General features: G+C 30.7%; 1 protein-coding gene across 1 annotated transcript; it reads right to left on the bottom strand.

Moving 5' to 3' along the window:
* Positions 1–1,248: 1,248 nt before the first annotated feature.
* Positions 1,249–17,769, bottom strand: LOC129889158 (uncharacterized). Its single transcript, XM_055964353.1, has 4 exons — positions 17,028–17,769; positions 4,349–4,447; positions 3,219–3,286; positions 1,249–1,556 (listed from the first exon to the last, which is right to left on the bottom strand). The coding sequence occupies exons 1-4, from the start codon at positions 17,643–17,645 to the stop codon at positions 1,436–1,438; spliced, it is 906 nt and encodes a 301-aa protein (XP_055820328.1). The 5' UTR covers positions 17,646–17,769; the 3' UTR covers positions 1,249–1,435.
* Positions 17,770–19,605: the final 1,836 nt, after the last annotated feature.

Raw genomic sequence — 19,605 nt, 5'->3', positions numbered from 1 at the left:
CGAAGTTAAACTTGTTCATTGCAACTCAGATAAACAGATTGCATACATCATGACCAAGGCTCTTCCTAAGGGGAAATTTGAAGTTCTAAGGTCTAAGCTGGGAGTATCCAAGAAAAATCTCAAGGAGAAGTGTTTGAAAATGAAATTTTTCTAGATAGTCTTTAGTCTAATAGTTATGTTTTTGAATATTATGTTTAGTTTGTAAAGGAAAGGCAGACCTTGTTTTATGGAATATGTTTTGTAAGAAAGTCAATAGTGGTTGGATAGGTATGGACTCTACTTGCTTTTGAAAAGCCTATATAGCTATATATATCTAAGCCTTTTGTAATATGTCATATGAATGAAAAGAAGTTCTGTTGAACCTTATTTTTCTTATAAATTTAAAAGTCTAACAATAACATGTTATAAAACTAAGTTAAAAGAATAATAATATTAAATCATAGTATAAATAAAAAAAATGTAGAGAGGAAGAACAATAAAGAGAGATAAGAGTTGAGAATTTTCTTATTCTTCAAAATATATTTAAGCTTTGATTCTCAATACCTATATTTATAGGGCTAGATAGAGAAACATCAAAGGATGTCATAAACATGATATTAACTCTTGAGAAAGTGGAGAAGATTATGAGAATGTGGGAAATTAATGAGGAGGTAGTGGTTGTGGGAGATCAATGAGGAGACAATGAAAGTGTGAATATTACTACATGGGCGATTACAATCAAAATATATATATAGAGAGAGAGAGCTTAGTTTCAATCCGATTGTCTTTCCCATGGCACATCCTAGTTGGCTAGAAAAGTTTGTTGTTGGGACGGAGAAATGGAAAAAAAAAGGGCAGTCCGGTGCACTTAAGCTCCCGCTATGCGCAGGATCCGGGGAAGTATAAAACCGTGCACCTCCCACCACAAAAGCTCCTTTATTCTAACATCCCAACCAACACACCCATCAAGCTTTTGTATCAATGAGTGCTTCTGGTTTAATATATCCGTTTTTTGAGATATTTATATATAAATATATATAGTTTACGTCGAAGTCAATGGGTGCTCCACAAATCCAATAGCTTGTACGTCGGTGGACTCATAATATATCAATATAAAGTAAGATTTGACCTCTGTATATTGTAATTTTTCGACGAGCTGGACACCCTGACAACAATAACATATCCAGTTTAATTTTACAGAGTGGATTCTAAAGAGGATAGAATGGACACAAATCTTATATCTAACTTAGAAATAAAGAGGTTGTTTTCTTATAGAAATAACAAACTAAGTACAAAATGACGGTGAATTATCTTATTTACAGAATCTTTCAAAGCGCAATATATATTTCCTCAATATAGTGCAAAATAAAATTTAAAAAAGTAATAAATCTTTTCAAATTAGTACCTGAGCTTGTAGACAAGAAATACAAGAATTAGAAATAAGAAGTCTAATTAATTAATCATCTGAACCACACAAGAAGTCGATAACTATTTTGTTGAACTTGGCCCCATGCTCGAGTTGGGGTACATGAGAAGCATTTTTAATGATTTTCAATCTAGCCTTCTGTCCAAGAAGCCTGCATCGTATAGACATGAATCAAAGATTACCATAAAAAAAAATAACAACCCTCTGTTTTTACCTCTGTTTTTGTAAAAACACCACACATTTATATTAAGACATCAAAGCAAAGTTCCAATGCACTTTTCTTGGGAGAATCATTTAAAGCATGTTTGGAAAGTTATGTAATTGAGATTTGATGTAATTGGGTGTAATTATATTTTTTGACATATTTAATAAATAAACTAATTACTTGGTAAGAGAGGAAGTAGTGTAATTGAAGGAAAGTAATTATACTTTCAATTCTCAAGAGAGGGTAACGAATTAGTAGTAATTACACGAAGCTTTTCAAAATTCTTCTTTTATTTATATTTATATTTTTTATTTTAATTTATTTTTTATTTCTAATTTTTAAAAAAATATATATATTTTTATTATTCTAATAGTTTCTAAATATATATTTTTTATTTTTTTATTTATATTTCATTTCATTCTCATTCTCAATCTTTACTTTTTCATTCCATGCAATTTTTCATATTATTTATTATTCTATTTCTTTTTAAAAATAATTTTGTTAGCATTCTAATTTTTAAAATCATATTTATATGAGTTGTGTTAAAATTTGATATAAGAGAATTATGTTTAAAAAAAATTTGAATTTAGGATTTATGTCATATTTTCAATTTCATTTTTTTTAGTACTATTGACTTGATATTTCACATTGCAAAACATTTATTTTTTAGTTAAACTTGATAAATTATTTTTTTTGTCAAATGTTTTAATAATTCTATGACATTATATTTATAATATTAACATTTTTGTCAAACATACATTTCATGATGTTCATAAAAATCTTATACTTTTAGTTTATTTGATGAAATTATTTAAAATATACTAATTTTAAAAATATAAATAAATTATTTTTTTATAATATTAGTTAAGAACATTGTTTATTAATTAATATTTAATTTAATATCATTTATAAAGATCCTTATTTGTCTAATATAAGTTTTAAATTTAGAAAATTAACTTTTATTTTTAAAATTTAACATAACTTTGTAATTACACTTGTGCAACCAAACAGAACAATTGTAATTACACTGGAATTACATTGTGGCAAACAAACAGGTCATCGTAATTACTAGACTAGTAATTACTACTTTAGTAATTACACCAATTTTAATTATCAGGTAATTTTCCAAACAGACCCTTAGTTACTATCACGAGGGTCGTGTAAAACTTGAGTTTTTGCCAAGAATACAATACTCTTTGAAAGGGCATGTGCTTGGTAAAAGGGAGATTGACACAATATTTAGGACCATCTAAAACCAACATCCATTGATTGTGGAAGATATTTCTCAAAAGAACTAATTGAAAACATGTTTGTCCATGGAATTGAAGGGGAAAAAACTGGTTCAAATCAGTTTTTGAGTGAACTTTTTCTTCCACTCATAAACATCAAATTGTTTCCAAGTAATTAAAATACATATCTAAACATAACTTCAAGTTCGAAACATGATTTTTCAACACAACTTTAAAAACTTATTTTATATATCTATAGAAAACGGTACATCATAGTTTATTTTATTTGAATGCACTTATTATATATAGCCACAACGCATCGATCAATCAATGTGAAGATAAGATAATAAGAGTTCGTGGAGAAAAAGAAAATACATACTCTTTGAGTTCAGTTGCCTTGTCAAGCAGAAATATTTGATCATGCTCTCCCCACACAATTAATACATCCTACGTACACACACCAATAAAGCTATATATCAATGCTACAAGTAATTAGTTTCCTCAACTAAAAAACATACTAATTAGGGTGTGTTTGGTACGAAAGAAATGAAAATATTTTTCTAGAAAATATTTTCTTGAAAAATAAGTTGATTTTGAACTTATTTTCTCATGTTTACTTGATGAGTGGAAAGTATTTTTCGATACTCGACTCGAGACCTGACCCCACTTCGAGATCCAATCTCGACTCCGATTCAAGACCCGACCCCGACCCCGACTCGAGAATTGACCCCGACCCGAACAAAACCCCTAGCCGAGAACTAACCCCGACACCCAACCCAAGACTCGACCCCGACTCTGAATCTACCTCAAGACCCGACTCTCGACACCTGACCCAACCCCCATTTGAGACGTGACCCCTAGAACCGACCCCCGACACCTGACTTGAGATTCAACCCTGACCCTGACTCTAACTCGAGATTCGACACCCGACATCTGACACGAGACCTGGCCTTGACCCCCACTGGAGACCCAAACCCCGACACATGATTCGAAACCCGACCCCCAACCCGAGACCTAGACTTGAGACCCAACCCTGACCCGAGACCCAATCGAGACCCATACTTGAGACCCAACCTCGATCCGAGACCTCAACCCAAGACCCGACTCCCAACACCTAACACCAGGCCTCTCGACACCTAATCCAAGACATGACCCCAGCCCCGACCCGAGTCTCGAGACCCCGACTCAAGATCCGACCCTTGAAACCCGACCCAATACCCGACCCCCACCCAAGATCAGGTTACTATCGAGAATCGATACTCGAGATTTAAGTTAAGATGAGAACTTGAGGTATGAGGTTCAAAATGATTTTGGAAAATATTTTTCCTCTTTTTTTTAAGGAAAGTTATTTTCCTTAAATTTGAGAAAATAAGTTGATTTGAAAAATATTTTTTCAAAACACTTAAGCCAACCAAACATGAGAAAATTGAAAACCTTCCTACCACCCTTAATGACTTGACATTATATTTCCAAATAAAATAAAATGAAGCTTTTTTTTTAGTACTGTACCTGTTGAAGTGGAGTTATATGATCTACTGTGTCATCTCCTCCAATGCTTAACCCTTTTAACAGTTCCAACTTCTCCTTCCTGTTTTCAAGATACAATTTCTGCATGACAACTTTTAGTTTCAATACCAATAATATAGTTATATGTCCTTGTTTGAATACATTTCCTTTACAGCCTATTAATTATATCATGTTGTCTTCCCAAATTTTATAGTAGAACATTTTGGAATTTATGTTTTACGGATCATTCATTTGTCTTGACATGGGGAGATGGGATATTTTGTGCAAATGCATCTATACTTTATATTATAAAAAAAGAAAAAGAAAATGGAAAGGTTAAATTACATAAATATTCTATTATTTATTTATTTTTAAATAGCCTCACCATGTTGTAGTATCAATTAAGTTAGTTACTCCACTTGTCAAAGTGGTGGTCCACAAAAGCTGGCTATGTATTTAAAGAGAAAAAAAACAGCTATACCTACCAAACTAGAAATTTGCCTAGAAGATGCATCTGCCCCTGCTTTATTATAGACTACAATTCTCTTAATGATAAATGGATGTCATTTTCGTGAACATCAATTGTACGTGGAGTCCACTTAAAATGGGTAAGTTGCTCACTTGTTATTTTACTCAATTCATTCATCTTGTGGCTATATAATGGCCCTTCTCAGTGTAAAAATGAGAGAACACATAGATACGATAATTTTCTCTCTTTTTTTCTTTCTTTCACTATCTCTCTTTCTAATTAATTTGCAAAGTTAATTTATTTTATAACACGTTATCAGCATAAGATTCCATCACTTTGAGCTATTTTTAAGAAGGTAACAAAAGGGTAAGAATTTTATTTTCTTAAAATGTCTAATATCTCAAAACTTGAATTTGTTGCTTTTGATATTTCTGAAAAAGACTACTCATCATGGGCACTAGATACCGAAATACATCTAGAATCGATGGGTCTGGCAGACACCATCAAAGATGATAATATGGCATCTCGTCACGATCGTGCCAAAGTCATGACATTTCTCCGCCACCATCTTGACGAGGGGTTAAAATTACAGCACATCACATTAAAAGACCCCCTTAAACTGTGAATGAATTTAAAAGAAATATATGACCACCTGAAGTTGGTTATTCTTCCACAAGCATGTCATGATCGGCTAAATCTGATATTAATGGATTTTAAAAATATAACTGAATATAATTCCGCATTGTCTAGAATTATAGCTCAATCAAATTTATGCGGAGAAGAAATTACTGAGCAAGATACATTTGAAAAAACATACTCCACATTTCCACCCGCGAATATGCTCCTGCAGCAATATCGCAAAAAGGGTTTTAAAAAAAATATTCTGAATTACTTTCTCATCTTCTTATTGTTGAACGTCACAATGAACTATTAATGAAAAATCATGATAATCGACCGCCCGTTGGTTCTTTGTCACTCTCTGAAGTGAATCAGGCAAATTATAATCAACGAGTAAGAGGTAATGGCCCAGTCGTGGTCGTGGTCGTGGTCGTGGTCATGGTCGAAGAAAAAATTATAATCATGATGTTCGATTGGCATCGATAAATGATCAGCAATATAAAAAGAAGAGTGAAAAGCTGAAAGCTATACTAAAGAAAAATTCATAAATTATATGTCATAGATGTGGAGGTATAGGGCACTGGTCACGGATATGCCAGTCATCAAAACGTTTGGTTCAGTTATATCAGTCATTCTTGATGAGGGCAAAAAATAATTCAGAGACAAACTTTATCTTTGAAAATAATATTGAGCCTATGCATCTGGATGTAGCTGGGTTTTTTAATTTTCTAGAAGAAAATACGAATATTGATAAGCCTAATAATATTTAAATAATTTTTTTTTATTTGTGTGTACTAAATGATATGTTTGTATTTTTCTAGTTCATGTAAATAAATAAAATTTGTATAATGGACTATGTTTTAATTATAATATTTACTTTATTTCTTTTTGAAAAAAAATATGGATATGCTTCAAATTTTATTTGGATCAATGATCAATCACGAGGATAATTGTGTAATTGATAGTGGAACAACTCATGTCATTTTTAAAGACAAGAAATATTTTTCCAACTTGCTTAGAAGAAAAAAGCAAATGTTACTATAATTTCTGGTAATTCAAAAATGATTGAAGGCTCCGGAAGAGCTACCATATTTTTGCCTAAGGGGACAAAGATTGTTATAGAAGATGCATTATTCTATTCTAAATTCTCAAAAAACTTGTTAAGTTTTAAATATATCCGCAGAAATGGATATCATGTTGAGACACTATATGAAATAAATACTGAATACCTTGGTTATAACCAAAAGTATCTCAGGCCAGAAATATATTTTGGAAAAATTATCAACTTTGTCATCAGGCCTATATTAAGCAAAAATTAGTGCAATTGAAGCACATTTGATCGTAAACTAGAAGTTTACTGATCTAAATATATTTGTGCTACGGCATGATCGAATAGGTCATCTTGGATCAATAATGATGAGATGAATTCTTAAAAATTCAACTGGACATCCGTTAAATAACTAGAAGATTTTTATGAATGATGAATTTTCATGTGCTGATTGTTATCAAGGCAAATTGATTGCCAGACCATCAACCCTAAAGGTTGGTATCGAATCTTCTGGCTTTTTAGAAGGTATAAATGGAGATATATGTGGACATATTCATCCACTTAGTGGATTGTTTAGATATTTTATGATCCTAATAGATGCATCATCTAGATGGTCTCATGTGTGCCTTTTATCATCTCGCAACCTGAAATTTGCGAAGTTGTTAGGACAAATAATCAGATTAAGGGCGCAATTCTAAGATTATCCACTTTAGGCTATTCGCCTTGATAATGCTGGAGAATTTGCATTCCAAGCTTTTGATGATTATTGTTTATCAATTGGAATAAAAATTGAACATCTTGTTGCTTATGTTCATACTCAAAAGGTCTTGCAGAGTCATTTATTAAGCGCCTACAATTGATAGCACGACCTCTACTAATAAAAATAAAATTATCAATTACAGTTTGGGTCATACTACCTTACATGCAGCAGCACTTGTACATCTCAGACCGACAAATTATAATAAATACTCTCCATCACAACTAGTACTTGGTTATGAGCCAAATATATCCCATCTATGAATTTTTAGTTGTGCGGTATACGTGCCTGTAACACCACCACAACGTATAAAGATGGGCCCTCAATGAAGGTTGGGCATCTATGTTGGGTTTGACTCACCCTCCATAATTCGATACCTTGAACCATTGATAGAAAACTTATTTACTGCTCAATTTTGCAGATTGTCGATTTGATGAAATAACTTTTTCGCAATTAGGGGGAGAGAAAAAAGAACTCGAAAGAGAAATTACGTGGAAAGTTTCATCACTATCTCATTTGGATCCACGTACCCGCATATGTGAACAGGAGGTCCAGAAGATCATCCACTTACAGAAAATAGCAAATCAAATGTCATATGCATTTACTGATTTGCAATGGATACCTAAGTCACATATCCCTACAGTGAATGTGCCTATCCGGATTGATGTCCCAAAAGGACCATCAACTAGTATCATAACTTCTGAATCCCAAACACGCCTGAAGCGTGGTAGACCATTGAGTTCAAAGGATAAAAATCCTAAAAAGAGAAATGTGAGGGATAACAAAAATGATACTACAAAAGAACCTCCTGAAGAAGGTTAAGATTTGAGTAATCTTAATATTCCTAAAGAAATCAGTGAATCCGAGACTCAAGTGAATGAAGAACTTTCAATAAGTTCTACTGGTGATGAGATAAATTTAGATCGATCGAAAATTATAGTGGATAATATTTTTGCATATAATATTGCACTTAACCTCATGCAAGATAGTGAAAGTCTTGAGCCTAAATCCTTCAAAGAATATCGACGTAGATGTGATTGTCCAGAATGGCAAGAGGCAGTTCAATCAGAATTAGACTCACTTGCTAAACGTGGAGTTTTTGGACCTGTAGTCCAAATCCCTTAAGGTGTAAAATTAGTTGTCTATAAATGGATTTTTGTGCGAAAACGAAATGAGAGAAATGAAATTGTAAGATACAAGGCATGCGTTGTTGCACAAGGATTCTTTCAAAGACCTGGGGTCAACTATGAAGAAACATATTCACCTGTTATGGATGGAATAACTTTTCGATATCTCATCAGTTTAGTTGTACATAAAAATCTTGAAATACATTTAATGGGTATAGTTACAGCTTATTTTTATACTTTACTTGATAATGAAATTTACATGAAAATTCCAGAAGGATTAAAATTGCCTGAAGCATGTAATAAGTCTCGGGAGATGTACTCAATGAAATTGCAAAGATCATTATATGGCTTGAAACAATTAGGGCGTATGTGGTATAATCGTCTTAGTGAGTACTTGATAAATGAAGGTTATATAAATGATGTCATTTGTCCATGTGTTTTTATTAAGAAAATAAAATCAGAGTTTATTATACTCGTCGTTTATGTTGATGACATAAATCTCATTGGACCCCTGAAGAGATTCAAGAGGCGATTGAATATCTAAAGAAAGAATTTGAGATGAAAGATCTTGTAAAGACAAAACTTTGTCTGGGTCTGCAAATTAACATTTAGCAGATGGGGTCTTTGTCCACCAATCTGCCTACACTGAAAAAATCTTAAAACGATTTTACATAGACAAAGCACATCCCTTAAGTACTCCAATGGTTGTTCGATCACTTGAAGTGGAAAAAGATTCATTTCGGCCTCTAGAAGAGAATAAAGAACTTATTGGTCCTGAAGTACCATATCTCAATACTATTGGTGCACTTATATATCTTGCTAAAGCAACCAGGCCTGATATAACATTTTCTGTTAATTTACTAACAAGGTATAGTTTATCCCCAACACGAAGGCATTGGAACGGTATCAAGCATATTTTGTGATACCTAAGGGGTACTATTGATATGGGTTTGTTTTATAGTAACAAAGGTTGTGCAGACCTTATTGGTCATGCAGATATATGTTATTTATCAGACCCATATAAAGCTCGATCTCAAACATGCTATCTATTTACACAAGGAGGAATTGCTATATCATGACGATCTACAAAGCAATCTATTGTTGCTACTTCTTCAAATCATGCTGAAATAATAGCAATTCATGAAGCAGGTAGAAAATGTGTATGGTTGAGATCGATGATACAGTTCATCAAAGAAATATGTGGCCTGAAAAATAATATCAAAGTACCCACAGTTATATTCGAAGACAATGCCGCGTGCATAGCTCAATTGAAAGGTGACTTCAGAAAAGGAGACCGAACAAAATATATTTCACCAAAATTATTCTTCACACATGATCTCCAAAAAAATTGTAATATTGATGTACAACAAGTTCGTTCAAGTAAAAATCTTGCAGATTTATTCACAAAGACATTACCAACATCAATTTTTGAGAAGCTAAGATATAAAATTGGAATGCATCTTCTCCAAAATATAAAATAAAGTTTTCATCAGGGAAAGTAAAATACGCGATATACTTTTTTTTCCTTAATCAATGTTTTGTCCCATTGGGTTTTCCTGGTAAGGTTTTTAATGAGGCAGCACTCAAGGCGTATTACCAGATGTGTGTACTCTTTTTCTTTCACTAGGTTTTTTTAACTAGGTTTTTTCTAGTAAGGTTTTAATGAGGCACAACATCTATGGATATTGAAAATAACTATATATTTTTTTTTCTTTTTTCTTTCACTAGAATTTTTCTTTGGACATCCAAGGGGGAGTCTTATGATAAATGGATGTCATTTTTGTAGATGTCAATTGTATGTGGGGTCCACTTGTTATTTCACTCATCTTGTGGCTATATAATGGCCCTTCACAGTGTAAAAATGAGAGAACACACAGATACGACAATTTCCTCTCTTTCTTTCTTTCTCTCACTATCTCTCTTTCTAATTAATTTGCAAAGTTAGTTTATTTTATAACAAATTCAATATTTTTGGATCATTCCGTTTATAAAATATGTACATAATATAAATAGTGTAGCATATATATAATATACATATACATACATATTATATATAACTGAGTGTATTGTAATATATACTTTGGTAATATTTAATAAACTAAATTATTGAAGGGTATATATAAATAACTATCCCTAAAATAAAATCAAACTTTTTAAGAGATCATTCCTTACGGTTCTTGTGTACTACTTTCAACTACAAATTCTTTCCGCTGCTAAATTATTAATTCATTCATGAAAGGAGGACAACACAACATTTATTATATTTTTATTTTAAAATATTTTAAATATGCAAGGTTAGTGAAAATATATAGTAGATGCATACGCCCCTAAGGACTCATTTGTTTGCATTTAAATCAACATATTAAGTCTATTTATTTCTTTTTTTACCACATGAAAGGTACACAAATAGACCCTACAACTAAACTAATCACACAAATTGCACCGTCCCATACTAATAGAAAAGTTTACATAAATGAACTCTTTTAGATTAATAATTACCCTTTTTAGAATACATTTTTTTATTACGGTCTATAACATATTTATCTTGATTAATAATTAAAATCATCCTATTACCCCTCTCTCTCTCTCTCTCCCTCTCCCTCCCTTCCCCCCCTTCGCCTTCTGCGTGCTTCTTCTTCATTTTTTTCTATCTATTTTTTCTCTCTTTCACCCTTTTTTTAGATAATAATTAGTTGTCCTAATTTAAATAGTACTGAAATATTTAAAATTCACATATAATACTTATAATATATTGATATTAAAAATATTTTAATTATATATTCACCACATTTATTAAAAGATGCATATAATATGTATCATAAATTAATTTCAAAATGTATTATAATTATTATTTATTTTTTCTCTTATCAATGGTGCTAAAATATATTATTGTATTATAAATATTTTAGTTATATATTCACCACGTGCAGTGAAACATGCCTATAAGATATTGAATTCAAAATCTATTATAATTATTTTTTATTTTTTTCTCTTATTAACGAAATATATTATTATATTAAAAATATTTTAGTTATATATTCACCACGTGCATTGAAACATGCCTATAATATGTTGAATTCAAAATCTATTTTTTTTATTTTTTATTTTTTTCTCTTATTAACGAAATAGATATTGTATTAAAAATATTTTAGTCATATATTCACCACATGCATTGAAAAATCTCTAGAATATGTACAATATATTAAATTCAAAATGTATTATAATTAGAATTCAATATTATACATTGTTATGAATTCAATTGTTGTTATTTCAACAAATATAATACAATTCTAACTGCGTAAATTAGTTTGAATAGTACTAGAATATTTGAAATTCACATATAATACTTATAATACATTTGTATTAAAAATATTTTAGTTATATATTCATCATGTGCATTAAAACATACCTATAATATGTATAATATATTGAATTCAAAATGTATTACACTTATCATTTATATTTATTTCTTTTATTGTGTTAGAAATGCATTATATATATATTTATATAAAAGAAATATTTAATTTAAAAAGCATAAATTAATTTGAATAGTAATAGAATGTTTGAAATTCACACATAATACTTATAATACATTTGTATTAAAAGTATTTTAGTTATATATTCACCACGTGCATTGAAACATGCATATAATATATATAATATATTGAATTCAAAAAGTATTACACTTATTATTTATATTTATTTTTTTTATTGCGTTAGAAATGCATTATATATGTATTTATATAAAAAAAATTATTTAACTTAAAAAGTAGTAAAAGCATCATTTCTATAATATTCAATTCAAAATTAAGATTTAAATTAGAATAATTAATTACTATTTTTAAAAGAGGGAGAAAGAAAAAGAAAAAATAGATAAAAAAAAAGGAGGAAAAACGGACAAAAATAGAAGATAAGAAGGAAAGAGCAAGAGAAAAAGAAAGAGGAAAAGACAGAACAAAGAGAAAGAGAAAAATAAAGAGGAAGAAAGAGAGAGAAAAAGATGGAAGAAGAGAAGAAGGAGAGAGAAAATGATCGAAAAAAAAGGAGAGACAAATAAAAGAGAAAAATATGTATTTATTCTTTTGCTAATTTGGATGATAAAATTAATGCTATTTTTGGTAAACTGTATATTTTATGCCATAATTCATAATTAATGTAATATAATATATTATTTATATAAATGGACCATCCTAATATCCAGAAAGCCCCGTAAGCTAAAATTATTTACCCAACATACCCGCCCCTCGCCCCCTTAAATTATAGTGAAAATAAAAGTAATCTGATATTTTCTTTAATGACCCTCCAGGTCATTCTCTGTTTTTCAATTTTCTTGGTGTTTAGAGCTTTCCTATAGCGACCTCAAGTCATTTATGACTTGTTGGGCTTGATAGTCCCGTCGTCTGGTTGTTCGTTTGGTTTTTATGCAAGTTTTTTTGTTTTAGAGCTTTTGAAGTTTGAACAGTTGACTACAACTTCAGGTAGACGACCTCAGAATGCAATTTTGATAGTTTCGTTAGCTCTAGAACATTGAGTTTGGTCTAGAAGGACTTTTCGTGCAGGTCCCGAGGCTTTTGGGTCAATTTCGATCCACCTCGTGGATTTTGGCCTAAAATAGAGCTTGGGTGTGAGACTCACTTTTTATTAAAATGACCATCATTGAAAGTATCGATACCTCTATTGAGTCCAAAATGCTTATTTTGATGGGGTAGCGTATTTCGTTTGCGTGCATGGAATTCTAAATGAATCTCAAGCCCCCATTAGGGCATTTTGCATATTCCAAGAGTATGCTGGTACAACACTTGCTGGTGCAACCTCCCTTGTGCTTCACGTTCCCGTTCCTAGAGCCGCGTTTGTAGAGGCTAGTGATTTTTTCCTTTGTGTTCACGAGCCAAGTGTCGCGTTCGCGGAGACCAAGTATTTTGGTCATCGCATTCGCGACATAAGCCCCATGATCGCGGAGAGAAATGGACCAGGCCTTTCATGTTTGCGGGTAGCCTTTAGCATTCGTGAAAAAGGGCTAGGTTTGACCTGACCCTGTTAACCACCGCGATCAGAACCTTGAGCCCGCGTTTGCAAAAGTCAATTTACTGGTCTTTTAAATAAGACTAGTCCTGTTTTCAACTTTTAGTTCAATATTAAGAACTTGTTAACTCGAGCTAGGGATCTCCAAATTGGGTGATTTCAGTTGCTAATCATCGATAATTTGTGAGGCTATGTATAAAGTTTATTGGGAAGGTGGGGGCATATTTTAGAGGTAAATTCTCTTCCCAAAGACCTTCTTTTCTTGCTTTAATGGTGACTTGGTGTCCTTTTTTTGTATATGTAGAATTAGCTCATTTTCGAGCTCGGATTGAAAAATAAAAATTTTCAAAATTTGAAATATTTTTTAAAATAATTTTTTAATTTTTTTGTGGGGCAGGGGAGGGGGGCAGTGAGGGGGTGGGGGGTTGATAGGGGGAGGGGAGGGATGGGGTAAAAAAAATAAAATTTTGAAATATTTTTCAAAAAAGTAAAGTTTTAAAAAAAAAATTGGGGTAGGGTGGTCGGGGTAGGGATTGGTAAAAAACATGAAATTTTCAAAATGTGAAATATTTTTCAAAAATTAACTTTTAATTTTTTCTTAAAAAAGAAATTTTTTTTTTTTTTGGGGGGGGGAGGGGGTCGTGGTAGAGGTGGGGTAAAAAAATATTGCAATTTGAGGTTGAAGGAGAATTTTGGAAAATATTTTCCTTAGTTTTTGGAAGGAAGTCATTTTCCTCAAATTTGAGAAAAATAAGTTGATGTGGAAAATATTTTTCAAAACATTTAAGCCAACCATACATGAGAAAATTGAAAAATATTTTCTACCAAACACACTCAGAATCAATATTAATCTTATCAGAAGCTTTAAACTAAAGCTTTGCTCGGAGCGGAAAAATTTAAACTAGTATTACCCATGACTAAGGTGGGCTCTAGGTAGGTCTGTTCAAAATTGAACTGAAATTGATAAATCAACTCATGTGCATGGTTCATTTGGTTTGTCACCTTATTTCTAAGTGATTTAATGTTTTATTTTTATATCAAATCTTAACGGTTAAATCGATAATCGAATCGATAATGATCAATAACAGATAAACTGAAAACCGATAAGCTAATATTTTAATGGTTATATAACGACTTGACATGTCTATAAACTGATATTCGACAAGTTAAACTGATAAGCTTCAAAATCGAACCGTCAATACGAAACCTTGGTTCTAGGATAGAATATGGTGCACCATCAAAGAAAGGATCAAAAAAATATTACCGTAAATGGTAATTGATCTATATATTTTTGGGTAAATAATTTACTATTCAATCAATTATATCATATCACTTTTTGAAATACCAATAAATAAGATTAGATCAATTATATATATAGGGGCGGACCCACGTGCAAGTGAGGGAGTTCATCCGAACCCCTTTCGTTAAAAAATTACACTGTATATATAAGATAAATTTTTTAATTTATGTGTATATATTTAACATTGAACCTCTTTAGCATAAGCCAAAGGACTAGCTCAGTGGCAAAATGGGATTCAATATTTTGCCTTAGCTTGTCTCAGATCACGGGTTTAAATCCTAATAAGCACATTTTTTTTTCTGATTAACGTGTTTAATTTTTTTTGAACTCCTTCATAAAATTTCTGGTTCCGCCACTATATATATATATATATATATAAAATATATAATTTAGGGAGAAATTATAAGTTCTTACACCATAATTTTGGCAATAAATTCGCCCCTGCCTACACTATACTAAAGGATTTGCCGCCTTATGTTTTTCAAGAGTTAATTAAACAAAATATTTCAAAAGTTAAAAATACATTTTTTTTAATATCCAAGGGAAATAGTAATATTTTCACGCAAATCTTTTAGCACAAATATTCAAATTCAAATTCAAATTTTAATCCAAAAAAAAGAAGAAGCTCGAAACCCCATTAAACAACAAGACATTTTAGATGGTACTCCCACCATGCACTTTTACTTATCATATTTGTACTTACACATTCATTTTAAAAAGGCGGAATTCATCGGTGGCCTTTTAAAGTTGACACCAACTTTCACTTAGACACCTCAATTAAGATTTGTTCATTTTAGACACCTCAAGTAAGGTTCTGATGTGTCATTTTGACACTTTGTGCTGACTTAACACATTGCGTGTGCTGCACTCATTTTGAGCGCGTGAAGACCATTTTTAAAAAAATATATTTTTTTTATTTTTTTTCTTGTTCTTGTTCTTCTTCATTTTCTAGATGTTTTCCTCCATAACTTTGGATCTTGATTTTGTAATCTCATTGCCATTGCATAGATCTAGTTCTTGTTTTCCTTCTATTATTAATTAGTAACTGATTTTTTAAAAGTAAAGTAGAAAACAATATATCTTTGTAAAGTAAATTTTTTAAAATAATTTTTTTTGATAGTGTTTATTGAAAAGACAATATGGGTGGGGAAGGAGTTGGGGTTGGGGTAGGTGGAGGTGGAGAAGATGCCAACGACTGGTCGGGTGGGTGAAGAAGACAACTAGGTGGGGGTGGTTTTTTTTTTTTTTTGAAAATCACTTTTTTTAGAAGAGGAATTTCTTCTTTTTTTTAATTATTATTTGAATAAAAAATGTCATATGTCATCAAGTTAATGACCATTTTTTTTCTACTCAAAAGTAATTATTTTAAAATTATTTTTGATATATATGTCACGTTTCTTCATTTGATTGGTCAGTTTAACACATCATCGACAAGTGTATTACACACACTTTAGATATTTGGGTGATTGTAAAAAAAGTGTCAAAATGACACATCAAAACCTTACTTGAAGTGTCTAAACTGAACAAATTTTAGTTGAGGTGTCTAAGTGAAAGTTGGTACCAACTTTAGGGGGCCACCGAATTCCGCCTTTAAAAAAAATAATGATTGACATGATTATTTTTCTCATTATTCTTATTAATTGATTTTTAATATTAGGTCTTGAAAAATAATTTAGAAAATAAGTAATTTAGGATAGAATATGAAAAAGAATTATTTTTCTTAATATGTTAAAAATAAATAAAAAAAAATTATTTTTAAAATAATGGACAGTTAAAAATTAATAGAGAGAGTAGTATACTAGTTGAAAGAATTTTTACTTCAAGTATTTTTTTTCTAATTTATTTGGCATAGTTATTTATACTAGATGTAAGAATTTTTACTTTAAGTATTTGTTTTTCAATTTATTTGATATTGTTGAAATTTCAATCAATTTTTTTAATATCTCAGGTAAGATCAAAATTTGAAAATTTTAGATGTCGAAGTTTTAAACGTACATGTACATTGAAATCAGTGGCGGACTTAGGAATTTTATGAAAGGGGTTTAAAAAAATTAAACAAGCTAATCAGAAAAAAAAAATGTGTTTATTAGAATAAAAATGTGCTTATTCGAATTTGAACCCGCACAAGTTAAGGTGAAATATTGAACTCATTTGCCACTGAGCTAGTCCTTTGGTTTATGCTTTAGGGGGTTCAATTTTAAATATATACATATAAATTAAAAAATTTATCTTTTATATACAGTGTAATTTTTTATCAACCCCTCAACTACAGGTGAGTCCGCCCCGATTGAAATAGTAAAGTAGTTCTGAAGTAGGAGGGATGAGTAATGAATAGACTTACGTTGATGAAATCATTGAACAAGAAATCCGGCAGATATGGCGGACGCCGGTAAGTAGACAAAGTAATCAACGTCCGGAGCTGACTCGCCGTCGCCGGCAACAGCAAATCCTCAATCTTCTCAACTTTAGCCCTTTTCAGTAGCCCGTCGTTATCTATTTTCTTAATATTAACCCCTGAACTTGCTATAATCACCTTTTCTACCTTTCCTGGCAACATTTTTGCCATGTGATACGCAACAAATCCACCATAACTAGTCCCAATAACTGAACACTTTTCAATACCAAGTTTCTCTATAAGCTTGACGACGCAGGTTGCTTGAAAAACCTCGGACCTGTGAGGAGATTTGGTTGTAGAACGGCCGAAGAAGACAAGGCTAGGAATATATAAGTTGAAATCGTTAGAGAAGGATGTTATCTGTGGACGCCATTGCCAAACGCCGTGAGGACCAAAGCCGTGAATTAAGATAAGTGATGGTTTACTGTTTGATAATTTTGGACCCCAAAAGTGGATCGTCGTTTCGTCGTCGATTTCTATGGATTTAGAAATTAGGCCGGCGCCGCTCAGGCACCAACGGAGGAAACCGCCGTATAAGGCAACTGGGCTGAGCCAAGAAAACATTGTTTGGTGTTAGTGTTAATAAGGTTTGTGCCGTTGCTGGGAAGCGAAGGAATGTGGAGTGCTGTGTTCTTCTTCTTTTTTTTTCATGTTCAATTATAAATACACCACCTACATTTTAGAATAAACCCCTGTATTATAAAAGTCCTACACTTACCCCTTTTATAATATTTTTTAAAATATATACTTTTAAGTTAAGAGCCCGTTTGGATTGGCTTTAAGTTGGTTTTGATCAACTTAAAGCCCCTTTTTAGCTTCTGGACGTGTTTGACTAATGCTGACTTTAAGCCATAAAGTTCTTAAAGTCAGTCAAAAATGAAAAGTTAGGATTCTTAACTTTTTTTTCCAAAGTGCTTAAAGTCATTTTCTTTGACCATGAAAATTACTTTTATATTCCTTATATTTTAACTAAATTCCCAGACTACTTTTTTTTATTCTTTTAACCCTAAAATTCACATCATAAGCACTTTTATCCAAACACTCAACTGTTTATTTATAAAAATAACTTTTAGCACTTCAAAGTTCTAAAAGCACTTCATACATAAAAGTTATTTTTTTTAAGCACATCCAAACGGGCTCTAAATTTCTTTTTAATCCCGTTTTCGATAAAAGCAAAAACTTCACTGTACTGCAAACATTTTTTTAAATAACAAAACAACAATCTTTAATGATTTGGATTAGGTAAATATGAACCGTACTTCATTTGATTCTCCTTTATCTTATTCTCTCTTTCTTGAGCTCTACCGGACTTAAATGTTAGCAATTGTTAATATATACTGCAATAAAGATTATTTTGAAATATGTGTGATTAGATTTCGAAGCAATTGTTAATATATACTACAATAAAGATTAATATTTTTAAATATGTATGACTAGATTTTGAATTGCTCATAGCAATTGCATAATCGCCAATCAAAATTCATATTACTTATCATTTACTAAATCAAGATAATGTACTGAAATTATAAAGTAGTAAATAACTTATTACAAATATTGGGATGGAGATGGACATCTTATTAAAAATAGTTATTTTATATTACTTGATTATTTATTAAATCATGATAGAATTAAATAAAAATTTTCAATTTTACCTCTGCAATTATTTATATGTGCATTGATATAAAAAAAAATAGTAAAGTGAATTAATTTATTAATAATTTCTGAATCATAATGTAAAATAGACAAACGGAGGGAGTACTGTAATAATATTGTTTTTAAGTTAAAAGCATCTAGACAATCCGATTTGTAGGTGAATGCGTACAGTAATTAATGACTTTGAATAAAGAATTGAGAGGTTCGTCTTTTTTCTCACTTTCTCTTTTGTATGGACGTGATAGAGACAAAGGGAAATATATGAGCAACATTTTTTCTTAACATAAAAGCACAAATGTACATAGAGACTATTGGAAAATTAGCAAGTTATCTAGACTACTAACACATTATAAAATCTGGTGATAATTCACTACTATTTATTCTAAGAGTACTAACACTAAAAGTACTTCAAAAGAATAAGAGTCTGCTAAAAACTGATTATTTTTAGAAGCAATTAAAATAGCTTTTCAAAAAAATACCTTTGTAACAAATAATTTGTATTTGGCTAATTCATTTGAAAAATATTTTTGATTAGCAGATTGTGTTTGACTAAACTTTTTAAAATAATGCTTTTGAAAGTCAAATTATGAAAATGGAGCAAGTATCAATATGTTTTTTAATATTAAGATTTATATATATATATATATATATATATATATATATATATATATATATATACATGTTATATTTTATTTTTGTTAGATAAAAATATACATATGTAAATTTTCCATCAATATTATATATAGATAAAAAAAATTTAAATATTAATATAATATTAACATGATGATTTAATAATTAAAATGTCAAGCAAAATAAATTTAAAAGCTATTCCACAAATTAAATTACTACATACAAAAATTCACCATAAAAA

This window comes from Solanum dulcamara, chromosome 5 (genome assembly GCF_947179165.1).
Source record: "Solanum dulcamara chromosome 5, daSolDulc1.2, whole genome shotgun sequence".
Taxonomy (NCBI): domain Eukaryota; kingdom Viridiplantae; phylum Streptophyta; class Magnoliopsida; order Solanales; family Solanaceae; genus Solanum; species Solanum dulcamara.
The sequence above is the reverse complement of the archived record's forward strand: the minus strand, read 5'-3'. Positions and strand labels throughout refer to the sequence as shown.

Excerpts from the sequence above, each read along its gene's own strand:
- LOC129889158 (XM_055964353.1), bottom strand. The coding sequence starts at position 17,645 with ATGTTTTCTTGGCTCAGCCCAGTTGCCTTATACGGCGGTTTCCTCCGT. Across the intron at positions 3,287-4,348 it reads ATATAACTCCACTTCAACAG|GATGTATTAATTGTGTGGGG; the intron begins GTACAGTACTAA and ends GTGTGTACGTAG. Across the intron at positions 1,557-3,218 it reads AAGGCAACTGAACTCAAAGA|GCTTCTTGGACAGAAGGCTA; the intron begins GTATGTATTTTC and ends TATACGATGCAG.